At 40.6% G+C, this 22007-nt stretch overlaps 1 protein-coding gene across 1 annotated transcript in view; it reads left to right on the forward strand.

The window, feature by feature from the left end:
* Positions 1-1761: 1761 nt before the first annotated feature.
* Positions 1762-22007, forward strand: part of hcrtr2 (hypocretin (orexin) receptor 2) — an 84918-nt gene continuing 64672 nt past the window's right edge. Inside the window, exon 1 of the mRNA XM_036573391.1 lies at positions 1762-1972. Within this exon, the coding sequence (XP_036429284.1) occupies positions 1762-1972 (211 nt within the window). The remainder of the gene's footprint in view (positions 1973-22007) is intronic.

Below are 22007 nucleotides of genomic sequence, written 5' to 3' on the forward strand. Positions count from 1 at the left end.
AGAATTTTACTGTGGAAAATACTGTAAAATATTGGCAACAATTAACAGGATTTGTTTCATCACTGTCCAAAGTAAAACATGTATTTCCAACATAGTAACTTTACAGGAGAAGGCAAAAACACTTAACACAGTGCTCTTTTCCTGTTCTCCACAATCTGGTTGTTTCTCCTCGCAAAACTTAGAGATTCAGTGATCTGACTTTCTTGTATGGTTACAGAACTCTGCAGTAATTTCTTTTTGCATTTCTCTTTGAATATTGATCAGTTTGCGTTTGTATGCTTACTGAATATACAGTGCATGGAAGTAATTGTTGTTTTTAGCTGATTTTCCCCTCAAATGCAGACGAATATCTAAGAATTAAAGCTATTATAGCTGCATTTTATCCCCTTTCCTTTCAAATTCAGTGAGCTGGAGGGCAAAGAGAAAGCAGTAATTACCTTTTGGACTACAGACTTATAAAGATTACAAGCTTTTCAATGTAGGAATCTGCAGTAAAGCACCTCTGTGCATTTAAATGATTATGGTTGCGTGTTTGTGCAGTTATTAAACACTTTTAATAACAGTATAACTTCATTAGAGATGCATGGTTATATTGAACACATAGTTATTAGCAGTTATTGTTATTCAGTGACTACACTCTCCAAAGAGATGGTTCTTCAAGGGTTCTTCAGTGAAGACAGTGGTTCTATATAGAGCCATGAACACTAAAAGAAGCAATTGCATGCTTAAATGGTTCTTTGCATGGTGAAATGGTTCTAAGGATTGATGGAAAATGTGTTGTATGGTTTTATATAGAACCTTTTTGAATATGGTTCTATACAGCACTAAGAAAGTTTACTATATTGTAACAAGCTTGACGTCATAACAGTAGCAGAACCATTTTTTGGTGCCACATAGAACCATATACAACACATTCTCCATTAATCTGAGGGTTCTTTAGTAAAGACAGTTGTCCTATATGTAACCATGAACACTAAAAGAACCATTTAAATGGTTCTTTGCATAGTAAAATGATGGAGAATGTGCTGTGTGGTTCTATATAGAACCTTTTTGAAAATGGTTCTATGTAGCATTAAGAATGCTTTTACTATTTTCACAAGCTTGACATTGTAATAGTACAAGAACTCTTTTTGGTGTTATATAGAACCATACACAACACGTTCTCTATTAATCTGAAGAACGGTTTCACCAGGCAAAGAACCATTTAATCATGCAAAGGGTTCTTTTAGTGTCCATGGTTCTTAATTTTCAATGCAAGTGAATATAAAGGTGTTTTATTCCAAGTGATTTTGGAGCATTTCTATTAGTTCTATTGATTAGATAGATAGATAGATAGATAGATAGATAGATAGATAGACAGACAGATAGACATCGTGACCCCACCCCCACTGTAAAGAAATCTAAGCTTCTCCACAATAAAGTACATCCCTTCAAACTTTCATACCTCGACCATTCAATTATAGATCATAAATTTCGAAAAGTTGCTGGAATTCCCCTTCGAGGGTCTACAGCAGGCAGGAACGGTGCTTAATTACGCGCGCGGGAGCGTCTCTAATACAGTAAGGAGCTCCATGAGGACCTTTCAGTGTGTCCTTTCAGCGTTAGCCAGTCAGTGGCTCCAATCAGTGTCCCTCAGCGCGTCACGTCGCCGCGACCACCGAGCTCTCCGTTTAAAAGCCCCCGTCTTCCCAAATCCGCTCGGCGCGCGCGCTATCAGTCATGCTGTAGATGCGCACGGACAGGGCTGGCGCTCATCGCATCATGGCAGGGATCGCCGTCGGACGCAACGACTGCTCGGCAGCGGAGCAGCGGCTGAATTCCACGGAAAGTTACGCGCCTCCGCAGCTGGACGAGGACGAGGAACTTTTGCGCTACATCTGGAGAGAGTACCTGCACCCCAAGCAGTACGAGTGGGTCCTGATAGCGGGATATATTGTCGTGTTCCTGGTCTCTCTGGTTGGAAACACGCTGGGTAAGTTGGCAACGTTGGGCTTTGGAGCTCCTGATTGCAGCCAGCTTGTGGACATGATGGTCATTCTTGACCAGTTTCTCTCCAAAGTGATTTGTATCAATGAATCCTCGTCAATCATGACGCAAATCATTTATGTGGTCACGAGAGATTGGAAATCGAGGATAAAACAATGACTCGAATTTGCCAGTGTTTTCGAATTGTCCGTTCCACCTTAAACGGTGCAGCAGTTACATTCTGGTGCCTGAGGCTGCTGTAACTGCTGCACCATTTAAGGTGGAACGGACTATTCGAATGAGTAGCTGGCAATAAAAGAAGCCAGCTCCAGTCTCTTTGAAATTAGGCTTCCAGCTGCCACTGACATGCTTCCAGATGATGCTCTGGGGGGCTTGTGATGTCACTATTTGCATCCACTCAGTCGGCTGTCATTGCTTTTGACGTGCTTGAAAACATCCTTGTTTTATTAAGTAGACACTTCAATATCCTTCCACTCCGAGCTTCTTTGCTCAGAGTTCTTCCTCCCCAGCGTTAACAGATGCATTGCTGGAATGCAGTGCTCTTTTCCCTGTTCTCCACAATCCAGTTGTTTCCATTTGGATAACTTAGTGATTCAGTGAAGTGACTTTCTTGTACGGTCACATCCTCTTATTGCATTTGTCGTTGAATATTGATCAGTGCGTGTTTGTATGCTCACTGGATATACTGTGCCTGGAAGTAATAGTTGTTTTAAGCTGATTTCCCCCCAAAGGCAGATGAATATCTAAGAATTGAAGCTGATAAAACTGCATTTCACCCACTTTCTTTTCAAATTAATTGTGCTGGAGGGCAAAGATAAAGCAGTAATTCCTTTTTTGGACTACATACTTCTAAAGATGACAAGATTTCCATGTAAGATTCTGCAGTAAAGCACCTCCGTGCATTTAACTGATTATGGTTGCGTGTTTGTGCAGTTATTAAACACATTTAATAACAATATAACTTTGTTAGAGATGCATGATTATATTGAACACATAGTTATCAGCATAAGATAAGCGTTAACCCCTTAAAATCAAGTCTTATTGCATCTTAAGGCTTGTTATTCAGTGACTACACTATTCAAAAAGATGGTTTTTCAAGGATTCTTTAGTAAAGACAGTGGTTTTATACAGAACTATGAACACTAAAAGAAGCATTTGCATGATTAAATGGTTCTTTGCATGGTGAAATGGTTCTTCAGATTGATGGAGATTGATGGCTTGACATCATACAATACAAGAACCTTTTTTGGTGCTATGTAGAACCCTATACAACACCTTCTCTATCAATCTGAAGAACAATTTCACCATGCAGAGAATCCCTTTAGTGTCCAAAGTTCTATATAGAATCATTGTCTTTACTAAAGAACCCCTGAAGGACCATCTTTTTAAGGGTGTATAAGGATACAATGCAAACTGGTTGATACTTCATTTATTTCATTTCCAATCAAAGCAGCCATGAAGAACAGGTTATTCATTTTTAGGAGATATATCTTAGGAGATTAGATATTAAATAATTCAATTGCATAAGGAGAAAGAAAAAACAGGAGATCAAAAATTGGGTAGAAAATGAGGCTCCTAACAACCACCTGGAAGACCTGGTAGACACCAAAACTGCCCCCATCAGATAAACAGCACTTAAAAGCTTTCATCTCTGAGAGAGAGGAGAAAATCAAGCTGCTTCAGATCTGAAAACATCCACAGGTGTTTCTGTCCATCCTTCCACTGTGAGAAGACGACTCAGCGCTGTGGGTCTGAAAGGATGTGTAGCTGTTCAAGAAGAACCTCACTGAGAAAAGGAGACGGACACCTCAAACAAAGAAGCTGAACGATGGACTGACCACCCCAGAGTCCAGACCTCAACACCACTGAATGTGTTTGATTACTTCAGAAAATGATCAACCAGCTTCTAAGACTGAACTTTGGAGGTGTGTCTGCAGATTCTTTGAGGAACTGAAAGTGAGTCTCCTGAAAAGAATGGAAGCTGGAATAAAGGTAGAGTGACTCACTACATACTGAAAAAGGATTTTTTTTTTTTTGGTCAAAAGTTTGTTTTTCCCTGACGCTAAAAATGAATTTGTTCTTTGGCTGGAAATGAAATGAATGAAGGGTAGATTCTGACTATTGCACAGTTCTTTGTTTTGGCACTGAAATGTGTCTCCTGTTCCAGATAAGATAACCTGAATCCATCTGTGCATAAAATGGCTTGTTTTTAAACCTGTAGTTGAGCTTCTTTGCAGGAAACACAGAAATAGATATTGAATTTAGGTCACAGAAATTGTCAAAATTGCCAAAATTGCTATTGCTTATATTCCGTAAACAAAATGTTGATTTAATATATACAAACTCTGCCAAGAAATAAGGGGAAATGATTTTGAGCCTCTTTAGAAATGCGTGTGATTGCCTTTTTGACTCGTTTAGTCAAAACACTTGAATTTCAAGGGTCCAACAAGCTGTTTGAAGACTCTGCTGGGTCTCTATTTACATCTCTCATAGCTGTAATCCAGCACTGTTACTGGGAGCTCACTGAGTTGATCTTTCAGATCAGGAAAAAGCTTCATTCCTGCAACTCGTTATGCTTTTCAAATATGATTTTGCTAATGTTTATGCGCTTACATTGAGATGACCCATTACATAATCTTACAAAAAGGCTCTAATTCAATCAAGCACAGTTTATTTTTCTAATAGAGCTTTTAGAGCTCAGATCGCTGCTCACTGTAAGGCTGTGTTTACACAGAAGGGTGATACTGGAACCTTTACTATCACAAGGTAATCTCATATGAAAATATATGTACATACTATTTATTTATATCACTGCTGTTGGAAAAAAAACCTTGAATCTCCAAAATGGTAACTTTACAGAAGAAGGAAAAAAAACACTGTACATTTAATGTAAGTCAATGGAACCAGACTTTTTTCCAAGTCATTTTGGCCATTTTTGTTGGTCCATTCTTCATGAAATTTGCACATGATGTAAAGGACAACAGGCATTTTCAAATTATGTGAAAAGCTGAAAAATGTCAAAAATGGAGATATGAGGTTTTGTTCTGACAGCAGCAATATGTACATAATATTTAACATCTGTGCATATTTATATATGCTAATATATGTGTATATATTGCCATATGCACATATTTTGTTTAACGTATATACATTAGTATCAATTTTAAATATTTGCATAAGTGTCAAACATATATTACAAACTTGACACATATTTTGAAAAGTATATGGAAATACACTGATCATAACATTATGACCACCTCCTTGTTTCTACGCTCATTGTCCATTTTATCAGCTCCACTTACTATATAGGTGCACTTTGTAGTTCTACAGTTACAGACTGTAGTCCATCTGTTTCTCTGCGTACTTTGTTAGCCCCCTTTTACCCTGTTCTTCAGTGGTCAGGACCCCCATGGACCCTTACAGAGCAGGTACTATTCTGTTTGGGTGGTGGATCATTCTCAGCACTGCAGTAACACTGACGTGGTGGTGGTGTGTTAGTGTGTGTTGTGCTAGTCTGAGTGGATCAGACACAGCAGTGCTGCTGGAGTTTTTAAACTGTGTCCACTCACTGTCCACTCTATTAGACACTCTTACCTTGTCGGTCCACCTTGTAGATGTAAAGTCAGAGACGATAGCTCATCTGCTGCTGCACAGTTTGCGTTGGTCATCCTCTAGTCCTTCATCAGTGGTCACAGGACACTGCCCACAGGACGCTGTTAGCTGGATATTTTTGGTTGGTGGACTATTCTCAGTCCAGCAGTGACACTGAGGTGTTTAAAAACTCCAGCAGCACTGCTGTGTCTGATCCACTCAGACCAGCGCAACACACACTAACACACCACCACCACGTCAGTGTTACTGCAGTGCTGAGAATGATCCACCACCCAAACAGTACCTGCTCTGTGAGGGTCCATGGGGGTCCTGACCACTGAAGAACAGGGTAAAAGGGGGCTAACAAAGTATCAGAGAAACAGATGGACTACAGTCTGTAACTAGAACTACAAAGTGCACCTATATAGTAAGTGGAGCTGATAAAATGGACAATGAGCGTAGAAACAAGGAGGTGCTCATAATGTTATGCCTGATCGGTGTATTTATATCATTCATTCGAGTTTTTATACACACCTTTTGAGGCGCAGTATAAGATGTAGCAGCATTCCTCTGCTTCTCTTAGTCATTTTCTGTAGAGCTGAGACTCACAGCCAGTGTTAAAGCCCTGCGAGGACAAGCTGCCTCACTAATCAGTTCAGAAGTGGCTGTTGCGGCTTATTGATCCCCTCACAGTACATGTGATTTTGGGGCAAATGGTGAAGGCGTGAAATAAGCACCTTGTCCTGCTCTCGTGCTGTGCCCGACACACTGCCTGCCTCTGATACGTGTCAGATTCTCTCCCGAGGCTGAGCTGTGAGAACAAAGACTTCAGCTCGCTGGGTTTCATCAACCCAGTGGAGGATGCACAAACAGAAGCAGCTCAGAATGAAACGGGCAGCGTATACAGACCAAATGCTGCGATTGGCTTTATTCATTCTGATGGAGTCGCTTCCTCAGGTCTCATTTCAAAAGTTGCAGAGCTAAATAGGAACATAGATAGATTGTGTTTTAGATTCCTGCAGAGGCTTAATTTGTAAATGATGAGGTCCCGGATCAGTGAGTGGTGACGGATCTGGTGGATCAGTGGCGCAGGGGGAGGTTGTGGAACAAAAAAGAAGTTGGGATGCATCGATACTGATACTGATATCCATTTGATACCGGGCCGGTACCAATATCCGATACCACCTGATACCCCGTTCAACTTTTGGTGACACTTTGTTTTGAGTGGTCATTTTAGATGAAACAAACACTCAGACTCTCAGTAACATGTCAAAAACATATGAAGGTTAGGATTAGGTTTTGCGTTGAGGTTAAGGTTAGGGTTAGGATTAGGATTAGGGCCAGGGTGAGGGTTAGGGTTAGGACTAGGGCCAGACTGGACAACACATACATGTAGAGAAGTTCTGGAAATGAATGAATGGGTCAAATAAAGTGATAAGTCACTTAAAAATGAGCCGTAAAAATAATATCTAACATCAAAATACTGAAAATGGATAAACTCATTCTAAAAAGAAGCAACATGTGAACGACATGTGAATTAGGGTTAGGATTAGGATTAGGGCCAGGGTGAGGGTTAGGGTTAGGATTAGGGCCAGGGTGAGGGTTAGGGTTAGGTTCTGGGTTGAGGTTAGGGTTAGGATTAGGGCCAGGGTGAGGGTTAAGATTAGGTTTTGAGTTGAGGTTAAGGTTGAGGTTAGGATTAGGGCCAGAGTAAGGGTTAGGATTAGGTTTTTAGCAATGTTCTGTCACCTTCAGAGTTTAGTTAAGAAAGCGCTACTGTGCTAATGAACAAATGACTCATGCTGTCAGTGAAGGAGGGTTTGCTCACACAGCGCATTGCTGATGCCATGGCAGTCGGACACAGTTTAAATCGTCCTGTTGGAATAAGGTTCTGACATTTTTGTCAAAACTGAGTTTTTCACATTTTCTTATTCTGTGATGACTTCGTGACATCATGTGAGGTGTTTATAAGTTCTACGCATTTTTGGACTCTATCTATAAAACAAAAAGGTTCTGTCTCCAAAGTCAAACTCTAGCTTAGTTCTATAAGGTTCTGTAAGAGCCAGTCAGCACTTCCAATACACACACGGGAACCAATCAGGTTCTGCTTCTTTGTCATGTTGCCGCTCTGCTCAGTGACTGCGGGAAAAGTTTATAAAACTTCATGAAAACATGTTGCTGAAACTCTGCCTGTCCTGTTTAAAAACTCATTATCTTAAAGTTGATAAATATTAAAGCTTAAAGCTAATTGAGTAGTATATATTTGAATTTATGGGGTTTCAATTCCTACATAAAAACATTAATTTCATTCATTCATCTGTCTTTTTTTTTTCTTCTCGCTCTCAATACAAGACATTTTGGTGCATTGGAGTCACATTTCTGACATAAAACAAAACCTCACACAGCCTTTAGATTGACCTGCTACACTGACCTGCTGGGACAGTTTATTACAGTAGCTGGTTTCTGTCTGACTAAAGGAAACTTAAACTAATGATTTCTACCTAAAACTGACCTCTGCACTGGACAAAATATTTTAATACCTAATTTGCAATGTATTTTGAATAGGAAAAATATATGATTTATCCTAAAACAAAAAATAAATGTTAAAAAGTATAAATAATAAAAATAATTGCCATAAAAATGTCATAAAAAGAATATATATCTGTTATATGTAGACACTGTTACACTAATTTTATGTTTTAAAACAAATTACAAGTATAAATTGTTTGTGTTTTCTGAAAATCGTTGCTTTTTTTCATGTTTGCCACATTAGAACCCTTTAATTCCAAGCATAAAGGAATAGAAGGTTCTATCTGAATTTGACCTGTTCTAAAAATGTTCAAATTGTAAGGGTTTTGATATTGTACATTTAGAATAAATTTAGGGTGTCTGTCATTTTTATGTAGGAAAGAAATATGTTCACATATCAGTTCTGCTATTTGGAATGCAAAATATTCAAAGCTCAATATCTCAAAACTGCTCAGAGCCCAGACAGAACCTTATAGTTCCAAGGAGACGATATGTTCACTTTAAACATTTTGTATTGGTAGATTCCCTTGTAGCTAACGAAAAGGCAAAGAGAGAGATTTAAGACGAACATCAATAATTTGGAGACGAATGGACTCACAGTGTATGTCTGGCTTTAGAGGACATTCAACTACAGCTCAACAAGCCAAACAAAAGACTCAAACAAGACGTAAACTCCACAAGTGAGCTCTTCGGATGCGTTAGCCTCAGATGTGACTCCTGCTGTTGCTGTGCTACAGAGACCGATGTTGAAAGAGAAAGGTGGGGATCAAAACTATGAAATGTACTTTACTTACAGCTGTACAGAAAAAATAGATAAAACCCGCTCTTCTCCACCACAGCACTACTCCAAGATAACCAACACCTTATCTAAAATCAGCAAGATTTTTACGATTTACCTTCTAAGGTACACTGCACTCATTTACACTAACGACTACTTAATTCCAAGTAGGTGACTCGTTGTGGTATCGGTATTGGCAAGAAAAACATGCACTCGTATGGTGTTAAAAAAATGGTATTGGTCCCCTAGTTAAAAGTACACAGGACACACACAAAGGTGAATTTGCCCTGTAATAACAAAGGCTTTCAAACTGGATTGCATTGTGGGAATGAGTGGGTGGTGAGGATACCGCATCAACGCATATTTTTAACACCATCTGATCGAGCATCTGTAGGATGTGCTGAAATAACAGCATTAGTTCAATGTGCAACAGCTCCACCTCGCAACTTACAGGACTTAAAGGATCTGCTGCCTGGGTGATAGATATCACAGGTCACCTTCAGAGGTCTTGAGTCCATGCCTCAGTGGGTCAGAGCTGTTTTTGTGGCACGCAAAGTAGAGGTCTGCATTCCCATGGAACTCACCACAGTATTTTGCGGCGCAGGGCTAATTTTAAGTGTCATGTGGGGGAGCAGGCGGTTTACAAGCCCAGTGTGGACGGGACAACACATACATGTAGAGAAGTTCTGGAAATGAATGAATGGGTCAAATAAAGTGATAAGTCACCTAAAAATGAACCGTAAAAATAATATCTAACATCAAAATACTGAAAATGGATAAACTCATTCTAAAAAGAAGCAACATGTGAATTGTTACTCATAACTTACACAAAAAACTAAGAACGGTTTTGCCTTCTGCTGTAAAGTTACTGTTTTTGGAGAGTGACAATATTAGTATAGTAGTTGCTGACTAATACGTCTCAGGATTAACTGCTGACTAATAAGCCCAGAGTTCAAAGTAGTCCAATTAGCTGCGTTTTGCATTGAAGGCCAGCTTTGGTTCTCTGAGCGCTGTCACTGCAACTGAATCATTTCTAGTGGGTGTAATTTGCATGTGTGTCATTCATTCATGTACACACTTTGAGCGAATCTTCCCAGGTGTACCATCACAAGACAAGTGGTTCCTCTGAGTCATCATCTGCGGTGCTGAGTCTTAAAGCACGGGCTGATTTCCAGAGAGAGGCTGCAGCTTCACTAATCTGCATCATTACGAATTGTGACTGTTGCAGATTAGTGATCCTCTCACAGCACTTGTGTGGAAAAAAAGCAGCCAAAGGAACAACTACCGTGTCCTCGTCCTGTGCTGAGCCTGAGACGCTACCTGGCTTTGATACGTGTCGGATTCTCTCTCCAGGCTGAGCTGCATGTGTGAAAGAGTTGGGTGGATTTCGTCAACTTGATCCCTCAAGCCAGAGGCGAAGATACACAAACACAAGCAATATAGAATCAAATTATCGGCAGCGATTTACAAGCATGTTGTAATTTGATTTGAATGATTTGTGACTCGTTTCAAAAGTTCTTTCAAAATTGCAGATTCTCATCTTTCAAACACCACAGCATTTGTGTTTGTAAGCAGGAAATATTTGATTTACTTGACTATTTGATTGAATTTGCTTGTCACGCATCCCTCCAGCCATGACTCTCAGGACTCCAATTCCCAGAACCCTCTGGGTGAAGACGTGACATGAAACACACACTTTTGCCTCCCTACTTTCTTTGGAATTGTGTTCAATCACTCAGTGCGTGAGTAGGAGATTAAAAAAGCACATTTTCATATAATTTTAAGAACCTCCTCTAAAACAAAGCCGCCTCTTCAGAACAAGAGCGGTCAAGATGCCTCTTTACTGCCAGATTTCATTATGCAGGACGCTGAGTGACGGCCACAGCGCACAAGAGTGGATCTGTGATTCAGTGCAGACAGTGTGTGCTGGAACCAAAATACAGTGGAAAATATAAAATTGGGTAGTTTGTCTTCACCTTGACGACAGAACCTTATATCTCCAAATGAGAGCTTTTCAGGAGAAGGAATATTGTTCATAACTTGGACCAACATTTTTCCCCAAATAATTGTGGAGTATTTGTATTGCTCCATTTGTCATGAATTTTTAAAGCAATGAAAAGGGCATCTGGCATTTTCTAATTTCATTGATGATGATGATGATGATGATGATGATGCACGGTGGCGCAGTGGGTAGCACTGTCGCCTCACAGCAAGAATGGCCTGGGTTCGATTCACGGCCGGGTGACCAGGGTCATTTCTGTGTGGAGTTTGCCTGTTCTCCCCGTGTCTGCGTGGGTTTCCTCCGGGTACTCCGGTTTCCTCCCACAGTCCAAAGACATGCAGACATGCTGAATTGCCCCTAGGTGTGACTGTGTGACTGTGTATGTCTGTCTGTCTGCCCTGTGATGGACTGGCGACCTGTCCAGGGTGTATCCTGCCTTCCGCCCAATGACAGCTGGGATAGGCTCCAGCACCCCACCGTGACCCAGAAGGATAAACGGTTTAGATGATGTATGTATAATAATAATAAAATCATCATCATCATCACAGTGTCTGGCTGTCGACAGTGAAGATGGTCTTCCTATCATTGTATCATGCTGACAGTGATCTTACAAGTTAGCTAATTTACTAGGTAAAGTAGTGTTTTTAGCTGTCAGTAATTGGCTAGCTAGTGTAAACTAGGTTTTACTATGATTTATTAGGATTATAATTCATCAAAACATGAACACATAGCTTAGGTTAACAGTGTTTTTGCTCTTCTATTTCCACCAATCAGATTCCCCTGAATTTAGGATCGGCTCAGTTGTATGTAGCTACAGTTAGTCTGTGATTAAATGCCAAGAAGGTGACACTGGAGAGCAAAACACACTGACTACAGATTTACCACTAAGAACCAAAAGAACAAACCTCCACCAGCATAAGCTGCTTATTATTCAGTTTGCAGTCATGCTTATGGGGACTAAGAGCCAGAATAACAGCCTCTAAAGCCCATTGGGCTTCTACAGCCTTGCCAATGGAAGTTGTTTCCCATCCTCCATGAGTCATGCTGTAACGCAGTGGTTCTCAGTTCCTCTCAGAAAATCCATGCATTGCCCAGCATTGTGCTTTCCCTTCTGTGACAAATGACAGTAATGATAGAACTGATTGATTAACTGTATTTTCACACAGACGGTGATGACATAACTGATTAACTGTATTTACACACAGTAAGCAGAACCGTCACCATCCCTCTCTCGCCGTACCTCGCGAAGCTCAGAGCTACGTGCGCTGGCTGAAGGCGCTCTCGCAGAGACTGTAGTGGAGCGGCGCTGCGCAGGCGTCTCCCCCTGGCGAGCACAAGCTGGAGCCCGTTTACCGCGCAAGGATAAAAAGCAGAAGGCAAAAGAGGGTCCAGTCACGCACACACACACACACACACACGCACACACACACACACACACACACACACAACCATCTCAGTGTCACTGCTGTGTTGAGAACGATCCACCCCCCTAATTAATATCTGGTCAGCAGTTGTCCTGTCATCCTATTGTCCAGTGATGAATGGGCTGGATGGTGACTGACGAAAATGTGCAATTCATTTTGAATGAAAGGGTGAGAACTAGGGTCAGGGCAGGGCAGGGTGAGATGAGAAATAAGCTCATTGAAATGGAAGTTTATGTTGCTGACTCTCCTTCAACTTGAGGACGCCCAACTCAAACTTCTTAATTCAGTCCAAACAATAGAGAAATTGTTTTTAATCAGTTTCTTAATTACCGGGGACTCTTTCTATCACACAGTCCCATCAAGCGTTTTCCTCTCTCAGGCGTCCATTGGGATCGCTGGTTCAAACGCACAGTCTCCTGATGTTGGGCATCCTAGTTTTATAAGACATCCTAGTTTATCTGTTTCCAATAAAGTATTTTAGAATCCCTGAAAGGCTGTGCAGAGGCTGTTACTGTTTAATTAAGTTCATTTAAGAGAAAAAAAAGAGTCAAAATTATGAGTAGATTACTTAATTAATAATTTTAGTGAGAGTCCTGCTGCCCACCAGCTCCCTGGACTCTAGCTTACATTAACAGGTGTGAACCTCTACAGACACATTCACAGCCTTCAGACTGCATATTTTCACTGATATCCTTTCTACCATTAAAATCAGCAGCAACATCTTTGCTTTGATTTTTTACTGTAATATATTTCACTAGTAATCATGCTGATCACTTCATACAGAATCAGACATTATTGCGACATTTCACAGTTAAACAGCTACACAGCCTCTCATAGTTAAAGACGAGACGAAAGAGTAAAAGTACTATGATTTAATTCTACTCCAAAAAGTACAGTTACAGGGGAAACTGTACTCAATTACAGTAACGAGAGTAATTGTAATTCGTTACTTACACCTCTGGAGATTCAGCCCCAGCGTGAGAAAAGTGGCGTCATCAGACTGGCAGAAGTTCGTGGTGGTAATTTGGTGACCAAAAAGTTCTTATAAACAAAGTATTTGCATTCAGCAGTGCTGTGTTATCATCTGTTCACTGTCATACAAAATTGATCAGTGACCGATCGTTCTCCTTGTTCAGTGGCCAATGGTTGCTTAGCAACAGTACCGTACTCTAAAGGAACTACCTTTCTTGGCGAAACACTTATGTTGATTATTATTAACTTAATTACCTAAAACATTGTGTATTTCAATATATTTCATGTTGGCCGCCGTTTTATAAAAGCACTAAGCCACTCGAGGCAGTGTGTTACTGTGATTTTACCAAAGCGAAGGGAATTTTAGACACTCCGCTTCATGTCGTGCCTAAGAACACCCTTCCCTGTGGTAAAATTGTAGTAACCCACGGCCTCTCGTGGCTTATTGCTTTATCGTACGGGAGCTGAGAGATGTAGTCTGTACCTTTTTATGACCCCAACGTTTTGTTCTTGTGTTTTTCAGGTATGTTTATTTCATTATTTTCACTTTATTGATATTTTTCCATGTATTTCTGTTATTTTAGTAAACACTGTTTCTAAATGTAACGCTAACAGTCTATTATTGTTGCCATAGTAACATAACAGAAAATGGGTTCTTGTCAATCAGCTGCAAAGCAAATCATATCAAATCAAAACAAAGTGATATAATTTCACACTCTTATAATATCTAATCTATACTATCACTCTTGTATGGTGTTGTGTGTATATGGTGAGACAGAGCTGAGAGCTGTAGTCTGTACCTTTTTATGACCCCAACGTTTTGTTCAGCTAATAAACTCGGCACTACGCCTGAACCCAAAGGTCTTGTGAAGAATCATTACTCGCATAAAGAGGTCACAGACTGATACAGAGGGGTTACACAAGTGTGTTTTCAGTTTATTACCAGAAACTAATGAGTTACTCAGAATTATTTATGTGACCTCTATTAAAGAATTTCATTAATTCAGTTAATGCTGAAGGCATGTGAGTTAAAGATCATACTAAACGCAAAACTCTAATTCAAAACTGTTTGAATTAGTCTATGCGAAGGAATTTCAGCACATTCTGGCTTTTTCGAGAATGTCAGCGTCAGTTTTCAAAATATTCAAAGACCTCTTAAATTGGGGAAATCACTGCGGTGTGCTTTAGATCAGCATTAGGTGGACATCCTCCAAAACAGGGCTGGACGTCTCTTTGAAGAAAAAAAAACAAAAAAACAAATAAACGGGGACATCTGTAATATATATGAACATATATCATCAGTAATAAGGACTTTGCCTGCCTTTTGCCATGAGGAGTGATTCAGTCATTTTCACAGGGCTGTCACCGCCTGAACAATTTCTGGTAGGTAATTGGACCATTATGACACCCAGATCCTCATATTTAACAGCTTAAAATAGACGTGCGGCTCCTTCACTTTCCGCAGATACTCTGTAAGTCCCAAAGTATCTAGACAACGCTTCTAATTAGGGAACTCAACTACAGTACGACTGAGAAGCACAGTAGAAGCACAAAATGCAAAACCAACTTCTAAGACTGAACTGTGGAGGTGTGTCTGCAGGAAGCTGGGATAAAGGTAAAGTGTGGACACACAAAGATTATATTATATTTAGCTGTTGAGAATTTCTGAGTAAATGTGTGATATTAATAGATTTTTAGTTTTATTACACGAAAAGTGCCTGAACAGTGGAGCAAGTGGAGCACCTGCAGCCTCGCTGTTATTAGAGGTGAAGGGGAAAACACACTTTTGCTTCCCCACTTTCTTCGAAATTGTGTTCAATCACTCAGTGAGTGAGTGGGAGATTAAAAAAAGAACATTTTCGTGTAATTTTATGAACCTCCTCTAAAACAAAGCCGCCTCTTGAGAATAAGAGCGGTTAAGATGCCTCTTTACTGCCAGATTTCATTATGACGGCCACAGCACACAAGAGTGGCTGGAATCAAAATACAGCAGAAAAATATAATGTTGGGTAGTTTGTCCTCAGTGTGATGACAGAACCTTGTATCTCCAAATGAGAGCTTTTCAGGAGGAGGAATATTGTTCATAACTTACCAAATAATTGTGGAGTACTTCTGTTGCTCCAGTCATCATACATTTTTAACACAATGAAAAGGGCAGCTGGCATTTATGAAATCAAATTTTTATATAAAAAAAAATATCCATAATAATAATTTAAAGGTGAAGTTTTGTTTCTGATCATGAAAATGTCCTTTATTTTGTCAAACATTTATAAGGAGCAGTGACTGTTTTGGCCATAAACAATTCCAGTTTTTGGCAGTCGACAGTGAAGATGGTCTTCCTATCATTGTATCATGCTGACAGTGATCTTACAAGTTAGCTAATTTACTAGGTAATGTAGTGTTTTTAGCCGTCAGTAATTGGCTAGCTAGTGTAAACTAGGTTTTACTATGATTTATTAGGATTATAAGTCATCAAAACATGAACACTTAGCTTAGGTTAACAGTGTCTTTGCTCTTCTATTTCCACACAATCAGATTCCCCTGAATTTAGGATCGGCTCAGTTGTATGTAGCTACAGTTAGTCTGTGATTAAATGCCAAGAAGGTGACACTGGAGAGCAAAACACACTGACTACAGATTTACCACTAAGAACTAAGAGAACAAACCTCCACCATAAGCTTGTTTTTCTGCTGCTAATTATTCAGTTTGCAGTCATGCTTATGGGGACTTGTGCCTAAGATCCAGAACTACAGCCTCCAAAGCCCATTGGGCTTCTACAGCCTTGCCAATGGAAGTTGTTTCCCACCCTCCATGAGTCATGCTGTAACCCAGTGGTTCTCAGTTCCCCTCCTAGGAATTCCATGCTTTGCCCAGATTTGTGCTTTCTCTTCTGTAACAGATGACCAGTTTGATTGGGTGTGGTGGAACAGTCAAAACCCAAACCTGTCCAGGGTGACCAAAGGCATAATTTGCACATTCTGGAGCACTAATCCTGAGACACTAATCCTGGACACGGCAACTCGCTTTTGTCGAGGACATTAGTTTTGTAGCTTTATTTTTCCAGACCATCAGTGTTATCATGTGCTGATTACCCTTTAAGAGTTGATTGTGGGCTTAAAAATATATAGCATGTTTGTAGGTGTGACCTTGTGAACCTTCTGCATTTGATTCTAAAGTGTGGTTGCCGGTCCATATTTTTGAATGCAGGCTTTGGAAGTTTCATTTAAAAATATTAAGTATAAAATTTCAATTGTTTCCTGTGTGCAAACACCTGAGGGACTGTTTTACACAGCAAGAACACAGAGAACAAAACTTAGTGGTGAAACTGAATTGTAGGGTATTAGCAAAGGACCTAGAGGACTCTCCTGAACTTGCTAGCATCTCTGTCCGTATGCACACTAGGATAAAACAGTGAAGTGTTTGCTAGAAGTATGTTTTCAGAGAAAACGAAGCAGCGCACACCCACAACAGAAACTCCTCCCAGCTGTGAAGCATGATGGAGGGAGCATCATGGTTTGAGGCTGCCTTTCTGGCTCCGGGCCTGGACGTCTTGCTAACCAACTTTTACCAGCCTGTAACAATAAGCTCTTTCTGTGGTTTAGAACTTAGTTGAAATCAGAGCTTTTTGTGAGTAATTAATGCAGAAAAACATTAGCTTCTTTATGTATTAAGTCCTCAACAGATGACGCACTGATTATAAAAAAGATACAATATTGTGGCAACCCTGAGCCCTGCGTGGCTGCCTGCAGGGTTGGCCTGGTCATTAGGAGGACTGGAACAATTCCCAGTGGGGACATGTGCTGTCTTGTGGTTTTGAATGTAGTCCCACGTAAAATAGGTGGAAACTGGACAAACGGCATATCTGGCGAATGCAGAAGTGCACCTAGAACTGTTAGTAGCCCACTGTATTTTGCAAATGTTGGTATAATGGTATACATGACAAGGTAAACTGTGAAGGTGAGCTGGAGAGAGATGGGGGAAGCCTCCAAAAAGTGTAAATAAAAAACAAAAGAATGAAAAATTGTGTGATAACAGGCCTAAGCAGGAACACAGATGAACAAGATGCAGAGAAATGCATGAAACTGCACGATTTGTTTGGATAACAGTGCTAGTTAGTTAATTTGGCCAGTTCATTTGGCCTACTTGCAAACTAAGGCTACAGATGCTGAAATGTGCTGTCACACACCAAGTTTGACTAATAAGCCAGCAAGCTAAGTTGCAAATCACCCCAATTCCAAAATCACCCACAATGAAGCTACAGTGTTTAATATATTCACGCTCACATGTCCAATGGGGTAAACAGTGCACTCACTGTGTGATAATAGGCTTATAGACGAACTTGAAAGCTCCTGCTTTGCTTTAAATTTCCTTTAACAGAGTAAATTAAGAAAAAAAAATCTTGTTTTTTGTGAAAGTAGTGGAATTTATAATAATTGTGTGTTATGCTTTTATTATGGTGTCTGTGTGTGATGCTGTTTTTGCTCCTTGGTGATCCTCATTCTGGCATGAAACTCTCATGTGTTGCGCATTTATGCATAGAACGCATTTGTGTTGGGCGGTTTAATGGTTTTGTTAACCCCCCTGCCAGTTTCCTCTAGTCTTCGGTCCTTTTGTTAGCCACAAGGCATGAGAGCTACCTGCTGTGAGTGTGCGCAAGCCAATAAAGGAGCGTTTCCTTTAAGAGATGATGCCTGGTGAACACTGCAAAAAATAATGTATCTTAGCAGGTGAAAACATCTTAAATCTAATCAAGATATTAGATTTCTCATTATGAGATCACTGAAAGGATATTGTAAGGTTATTTAACTTAAACATTTTTACTTCTTTTTAAGCAGTTTTATCTGGTGAAAGTGTTTTATTCCATTGGAAGATTATTTTACTTGAGATTAGTTTTGCTTATTTTAGGAAATAAAGCTTGAAAAAACAAGGAAAATGATCTGCTAATGAAATAGACACTTCCATAAGACAAAATTACCTAAAAGAAGTGGAAAATGTCTAGAAATTAGTTAAATAATCTTAATGTTCTTAAAACAGTTTCAAAATGAAAAATATTAGATACATTGACTACATTTAAGATGTTTCCACTTGCTAAGATAACATTTTTTGCAGCGAAGCTTCTTCCTTGCTGACATCACGTTGTTTTTATTTTTTAACAGTCGCAAGTTGTTTTTATTGCTCTGAATGTTTAGGTTATGATGAGGATAAATAAGAATTTAGCTTTCTGTTCTTTTGTTTTGGCCAAATTCTGTGTTAACTGTGAATGAGGTCTGGGAGCAGAAGTGGTCCACTTGTTGTGAAATTGCTTTCTAGGGCTACTTTTCCTCAGTGAAACACTGACTCAGAGTCACACTGCGTATAAATAAAACAAGCAGCAATCTGGCGCTCGTTATCAGAATGGAGTGATTTAGACAAGACTCCAGTAAAACACTGATCCAAGAAGTTGGCAGCCACACTAGAATGTAGAATTGACCAAGACTGATGCCCAGACTGCTTCTCATCCAAACGCTAGTTTAAGGTTTTTTCTCTTCTGCCAGCATCGCAGTTGTGCCAGCAGACAAGTCTGCATTGAAAGTCCTCTCACAATAACACTTTTGAGAAATATGTCTCAAAATCCTTAGAAAACACTTTTCAGACTCTTTGTTCTGCCTATAAATGCATGCAGCGGATTGGACGTGTAACAAAAAGTCAAAAAAGGCAGTAACTCTTGTTTTTTTGGATGCGTTCCTGAAGTGGTGCGTGCACACAGGGTAAACTGAGGTTTTCGGATGTGAGTTGGGGGTCCTTTTTTTCCCCCATTAGTGTCAACAATGTGAGAACAAGATCATTCAATTTATATGATATTATAAGTTCTCAGCACTGACATCATGAAAATATTAATCTGTTTCTCTCTTAATGTCTTAAGTCAGTTATTTTACTTACCTGTTGAGTTTTTCTTCAAAATTCTACACTTTTGTTGCACTTTGAGCTAGAACCACAAAACAGAGCATAGAGCATATATGAGAAGAGTGCACTTGAGTTTTTCAAACTGATTGCATGTATGATTTTTGTACAGCGTTTGCTCTGACCCCCCCCCCAAAAAAAACATCGCAAAGGCCTTAGCAACCACCTGGATACCATAGCAATAGCCAAGTAGGACCTTAGCAACCACCTGGAATACCATAGCAATGCCCTAGAAACACCTTAGCTTTTTTATGAGTAATTAATCCACAAAAGCTTTAGCATCTTTTGTATGTATTGTGTCCTCTACAGATGACGCACTGTGATTATTATTGGCAACCCTGAGCCCTGCATGGCTGCCTGCAGAGTTGGACTGGTCATTGGGAGGGCCGGAACAATTCCCAAGGGGCTCTTGTGTTGTCTTGTCATTTTGAATATAGTCCCATGTAAAATGAGTGGAAACCACCCGACACAAACGGCATACCAGGCAAATGCTGAAGTGCATCTACAATTGATAGTAGCCCACTGTATCCTCAGTGCATGGTCATCAGCCAATCAGGCAAATGTCATGCAATGCCCTAGAAACACCTGAGCAACCACCTGGGATGCCATAGCAATGCCGTAGAAACACCTGAGCAACCACCTGGGATGCCATAGCAATGCCCTAGAAACACCTAAGCAACCACCTGGGATGCCATAGCAATGCCGTAGAAACACCTGAGCAACCACCTAGGATGCCATAGCAGTGCCCTAGAAACACCTAAGCAACCACCTGGGATGCCATAGCAATGCTGTAGAAACACCTGAGCAACCACCTGGGATGCCATAGCAATGCCGTAGAAACACCTGAGCAACCACCTGGGATGCCATAGCAATGCCATAGAAACACCTGAGCAACCACCTGGGATGCCATAGCAATGCCGTAGAAACACCTTCGCAACCACCTAGGATACCATAGCAATGCCCTAGGAACACCTGAGCAACCACCTGGGATGCCATAGCAAAAGCCAAGTAGGATCTTAGCAACCATCTTGGATTCTATAACAATAGCCAATGCAACTCCTTCGCAACCATCTTGGTCTCTATAGTAATGGCCTAGAAACACCTTAGCACCCACCTGGGATACCATAGCAATAGCCAAGTAGGACCTTAGCAACCATCTTGGTCTCTATAGTAATGGCCTAGGTTTTATGTGGTTAAACTAGTTGAAGTAGTACATGCTTTTGGTCATCTTCTCTTGTTCCCATAGCAACATCATCTGTGAATTTTGACAGGAATCACACAAACATTTCTCCAGATTGAACATTTCTTTACATTATAATTGTCGTATGACAGCTGTTGTCGCTTGCTTATCTTTGCTGAGTACTCATCAAATATTAAGAGATCTCTCATAGCAATTACCCATAAGGCTAACATGACATTGTTATATTACTGAACAAATTCTGTCATGTCTACTCATGACAGCATAGCACATCTGCCACGACTTGTTTACGGCATGGCTGTGTCAACATAGTACAGCAGAGTTGAAGTATTACTACTGTCACACTCACTGAGCTGATATCTGCATTCAGTGGCCGCTCAGACTCTACCGCCTCCTTTTATTTAGAAGCTCTGCTCTCCATTAGCTCACTCATCCAGGTTATGCCCTTTTGAACTATACAATGGTGTGAAATTCAACTCCAATTATAAACGTCAAGCTTTGTTAAGCTTCTGACTCACGGTTTTCATTAAGACTGGATCAAGAGGGTCAAGAAGGTGAAAATGGAGTTCTGTGGTCATTTATCTCTTCTTTTTTTGCATCTGCTTCTGCGGAGGGTTTAGTTTTATTACTGCTGTTTGTTGTGTTCATGAGACATTCATTCCCTGGTCAGTATGTCATTGTGCTTTTTCCATACTGTTGCTTTTTGTAGGCAATAAAAATTCAACATGTGTGTGACTGACCCAACAAACTAAACATCAGCTGTTTAACCACTTTCTCTGTCATCTGCCATTGGATGACTTGGTATTTTTATAAAGTAAGAAACTAAAAAATGTCTTTAGTTTGCCACTTCCATCGGTTTTGAAGCAGGTAATGGCATTTGAGATTTAAAACTTTATTTGCAAACAAACATTAATGGATCTTTAACCACTTAGTCCAGATAGGGTCATGGTAGCAGTTGGGAGAGCAGGGAATCCCAGATGACTGTGCCCCGTAACCTCCTCCAGCTCATTCCGGGGGGCCCAGGCCGCTCCCAGGCCAACTTGGAGATATAATCCCTCCAGTGGGTCTTAAGACGACCTTGGAGTTTGTCCCAGTAGGCCGTGCTTGGTAAGCCCCCACTGGTAAGCGTCCAAGGGGCATCCTGATCAAATGCCCGAACCACCTCAACTGGCTCCTCTCAATGTGGAGCAGTAGTGGCTCTACTCTGAGCTCCTCACCCTATCAAGCAGAGTGTAGCTCACCATCCTGCGAAGAAAGCTCATTTACACTGCTTGTATTCGTGATCTCATTCCTTCGGTCATTACCCAAAGCTCATGACCACAGGTGAAGGCTGGGATGTAGACCGACCGGTAAGCAGAGAGCTTTGCCTTACAGCTCAGTTCCCTCTTCACCACTACAGTACAGTACAGCGACCACATTACTGCAGCTGTCCGGTCGGTTGATCTCACGATCCCTCTTCCCATCACTCGACAACAAGACCCTGAGATACTTAAGCTCCTCCACCTGGGGCAGGTCCTCTCCCTCTTACCTGGAGTGGGCATGCCATCCTTTTCCAGGCTAGGACCATGGACTCAGATTTGGAGGTGC

Source organism: Colossoma macropomum, unplaced genomic scaffold, assembly GCF_904425465.1.
Source record: "Colossoma macropomum unplaced genomic scaffold, Colossoma_macropomum, whole genome shotgun sequence".
NCBI lineage: Eukaryota > Metazoa > Chordata > Actinopteri > Characiformes > Serrasalmidae > Colossoma > Colossoma macropomum.